The sequence below is a fragment of the Plectropomus leopardus genome, unplaced genomic scaffold (assembly GCF_008729295.1).
Source record: "Plectropomus leopardus isolate mb unplaced genomic scaffold, YSFRI_Pleo_2.0 unplaced_scaffold23899, whole genome shotgun sequence".
In the NCBI taxonomy this organism is placed as follows: Eukaryota; Metazoa; Chordata; class Actinopteri; order Perciformes; family Serranidae; genus Plectropomus; species Plectropomus leopardus.
This window is the reverse complement of record NW_024625934.1, coordinates 1-3,372: the sequence shown is the minus strand read 5'-3', so window position 1 is coordinate 3,372 and position 3,372 is coordinate 1. Positions and strand designations below refer to the sequence as shown.

The window sequence follows — 3,372 nt, the reverse complement described above, 5'->3', positions numbered from 1 at the left end:
GTGTGTGTGTGTGTGTGTGTGTGTGTGTGTGTCTGTGTGTGTCTGTGTCTGTGTGTGTGTGTGTGTGTGTGTGTGTGTGTGTCTGTGTGTGTCTGTGTGTGTGTGTGTGTGTGTGTGTGTGTGTGTGTTTCAGGAGGTGAGTGTCAAACAGCTGCAGGATGCTGCCGTCCTCGTCCCCGCTGACCTGCTGTTCTCCGCGGGGCATCTGATCCGCCAAACATGATGAAGACTGAACCCCCGGCGGCCTCGGGGGGCAACGGGTCCTCCGGTGGCAGCGGGAGCTCGAACCTGCGGAGTCCGTCGCCGCACCGCAACGCCTACGAGGCGGGGCTGGCGGCGCTCAAGAAGGCCACTGACCACCTCAACAATGCTGCCAACGGAGGCTCCGGGCCCTCCTCCAAACCCGCCCCTCTGCCCCGCCCCACCGGGAGGGGCCGGAAATACGGATCCAACGTTCACCGCATCAAGAACATGTTCATGCAGATGCAGTCTCCTGGAGACGACGAGGACGGGGCCAAAACGCTCGGTGGGTCACCAGTTCGATTTTTGTCCAAGCGCTTTAAAAACCAGTGTGAACTCCTGCAGGTGATGATGGAGATGAAGATTTAACGTTCCGAGGAGGAGCAGTATGGTAGAAAAATAGAAAAGTACATCATCATCCATCATATATTCCGTGTACTGTACCTTAATAGATAATATGCTTATATAACTCAAGTAACATGTGTATCGGAGTATCCAGTACCCACAGACGAAGTAATCATTGTACCATGTCACAAAAAATAATCCAAAAAAATCATTTATTTCATTCAGGCTCCAAAACAGAAGAAGATTATCACGCTGAGCTAAACACGGAGGGATCATAAACCTGCAGAAACGCGTCATCCCCTCACCGCTCTCTAACTGCTGAACACGATTTTAGCTCCACTGTGTCAAACGGTTGATAAAAACGTGCCAGTGAGACTAAAACTGTGTGACATTGTTTTAACCCCTCCTGTCCTGGGCAGGTGTAGATCAGGCGATGAAACTGTCCCTACCGAGAGCGTCCAGCCTTAACGAGAACGTGGACCACAGCGCCCTGCTCAAACTCGGCGCCACGGTCTCCGAGAGGGTCAACCGCTTCGACTCCAAAGCAGGCGGAGAGGGAGGCGGCTTCTCCAAGCTGCAGGAGACCAGGAGGATCTTTGAGCAGCGGACTCTGCAGGTCAGGAGGCTCTTTGTGTGACTAATGTGCTGGTTCTGATTCAGTGCCGTCTGACCGACTGACCGTTTTCTCCTCCAGGAGAAACAAGCCGCCACCAACCGGATCCTGCTGAAGAAGGAGCGGGCGTCGGGCTTCCAGGACAGCCGTCTAGATGTCGTGGCTCGCTTTAACGGCTCCACCGAGGCTTTGGACCGATTGGACGACCCCCCTGCTCCCGCTCCAGCCCCGCTTCCTGCTCCCGCTACTCTCCCCGCCGCCGCTTCAATCGGGCCCGGCGACGCCGTCAGCCCCACCGTGAGCCAGCTCAGCGCCGTGTTCGAGAAGGCCGAACAGCCAAACATTGTCTACCTCCCCCAGCGTCGGTCAGGCCCCGCTCTACCCCCAAAGCCCAAACCTCCGGCCAGAGCCGAGGCTCCGGCGAGAAAGGTGACGAGATTCGCTGAACTTCCAAAAAACGCAGGAAACTGCGGAAAACGACGAGCTTTTCGAAGGAAAAAACAGACTGTATGAATTCATAATGTGTAGATCAGAGGCATTTCTACGACTCCAGGGTTTTAGGGTGTTTTCAGGATTTTAGGGTGTTTTCAGGATTTTAGGGCGTTTTCAGGATTTTAGGGCATTTTCAGGATTTTAGGGTGTTTCTGCGGTTTCAACACATTTCTAAGATTTTAGGATGTTTCCGGGATTTTGGGGCATTTTTTGGATTTACTACATTTCTAGGGTTTCAGGACGTTTTGAGGGTTACAGGACATTTGTAAGATTTTAGGACTTTTTTTGGATTTCAGGAATTTCTAAGATTTAAGGATGTTTCCAGGATTTTAGGAGGTTTCTCGAAATTTAGCACATTTCTGGGATTTTAGGACGTTTCTAGCACCTTATGGATACTAAAAGTACAAAAAACAATTCAAAGATTTCTCTGTCTTTTTTTCTCAGGGGAAGGTGCTCCCTCCAGGTAAGGAGGCGCGCGAGGAGGCGGCAGCAGGAGTTGCGAGCGTCCGTGCAGCAGAGCGCCCGGAGGTGGCTGCTTCTCTACAGAGGAGCACAGGAGAAGTGAAAGCCAGCGAGGAGAAGGAGGGGAGCGGACAGTCAGGAGAGCAGCTCTCCTCCTCCTCTTCGTCCTCGGTGACCGTCACTTCCTCCTCTTCCTCTTCGGAGGTTAAGCCGGAATCGGAGGCGACGGCGACTGAAGCCGGGGGCTCGAGTACGGGGGCCGCGTCGGACACAGAGCCACAGGCGGATGAACTGGACGGCTCCGGGGGCGGCTCTGAGGCCGGAGCCAGGCTGGTGCAGGCCGAGGTTCACGCCTCCCTGGAAAACGGAGAGAAGGAGCCTCCCGGTTCCTCTCCGTCCTCGGAGGAGAGAGAGGCGGACTCTGAGAGGAGGGAGGAGGAGGAGGAGAACGACGACGACGGGTCGAGGAAGGAGGATTACTCGGAGGGAGATCTGGTGGATATCAGCGCGTACAGCGGGCTCGGGGAGGAGGACTCTGGGGGCAGCCAGCTAGACGATGAGGAGGACGAAGAAGACGAGGAGGCGTATCAGCCGGAGACCAGCTGCTCCGAGATCCCGGGCCTCCCCGAGGAGGAGGAGCCTCCGCCGCCCAACAGGAAGATTAAATTCAGCACTGGGCCGATTAAGGTCAGTGAGGTTTTGTTGGATGTAATTACTTTTTAAAACTCGGTCAGAGCCTTAACCCTTTGAGACCTGAGTGCATGGAAAGAAGGTAATGAACAACTTAATACAAATGCCCCAAAATCAGCAAGCAATTACAAAAAAAAACAAGAAACAAGAAGAAAATGACAAAAAATATGCAACAAAAAAAGTAAAAAGTAAATAAATAAATAAAAACATACAGAAGACATAGCATAATTTTTTTATTCTAAGAATTATAAATATAATTTTCAGGGAATTTTCTCTTAGTTTTTTGATAATGTCTGACAGTACCGTCCAGCTTATTTTCAGCAAATTTCCCTCTCACCTTTAACTTTTTTTTTCTTTTTAATTTGAGGACAATTCTTGCCAAGTTCCTCATTAAGTTTTTTCTCGTTTTCAGATGAAAAAAAATGAACTAAAGTAAAATGTAAAATGTGAAAAGAAGATGACCAAATTAGTCAAATTAGAAAATACAGTTCTAAAAAGAGATTATTATAATTTAACAAAAAGGAGTCCAG

The 3,372-nt window shown here is 50.7% G+C and overlaps 1 protein-coding gene across 2 annotated transcripts; it reads left to right on the top strand.

The window, feature by feature from the left end:
* The first annotated feature begins 105 nt into the window (after nt 1–105).
* LOC121966299 (neurabin-2-like) lies at nt 106–3,003 on the top strand. 2 transcript variants are annotated; one of them, XM_042516404.1, is made up of 4 exons: nt 106–526; nt 1,011–1,201; nt 1,280–1,627; nt 2,135–3,003. In XM_042516404.1, exons 1-4 carry the CDS (start codon nt 220–222, stop codon nt 2,873–2,875), a joined length of 1,587 nt encoding a protein of 528 aa, XP_042372338.1. In that variant the 5' UTR covers nt 106–219; the 3' UTR covers nt 2,876–3,003. The 2 variants fall into 2 exon arrangements, with proteins under 2 accessions (XP_042372338.1, XP_042372337.1); XM_042516403.1 differs by having other exon boundaries at nt 1,005–1,201.
* Nucleotides 3,004–3,372: the final 369 nt, after the last annotated feature.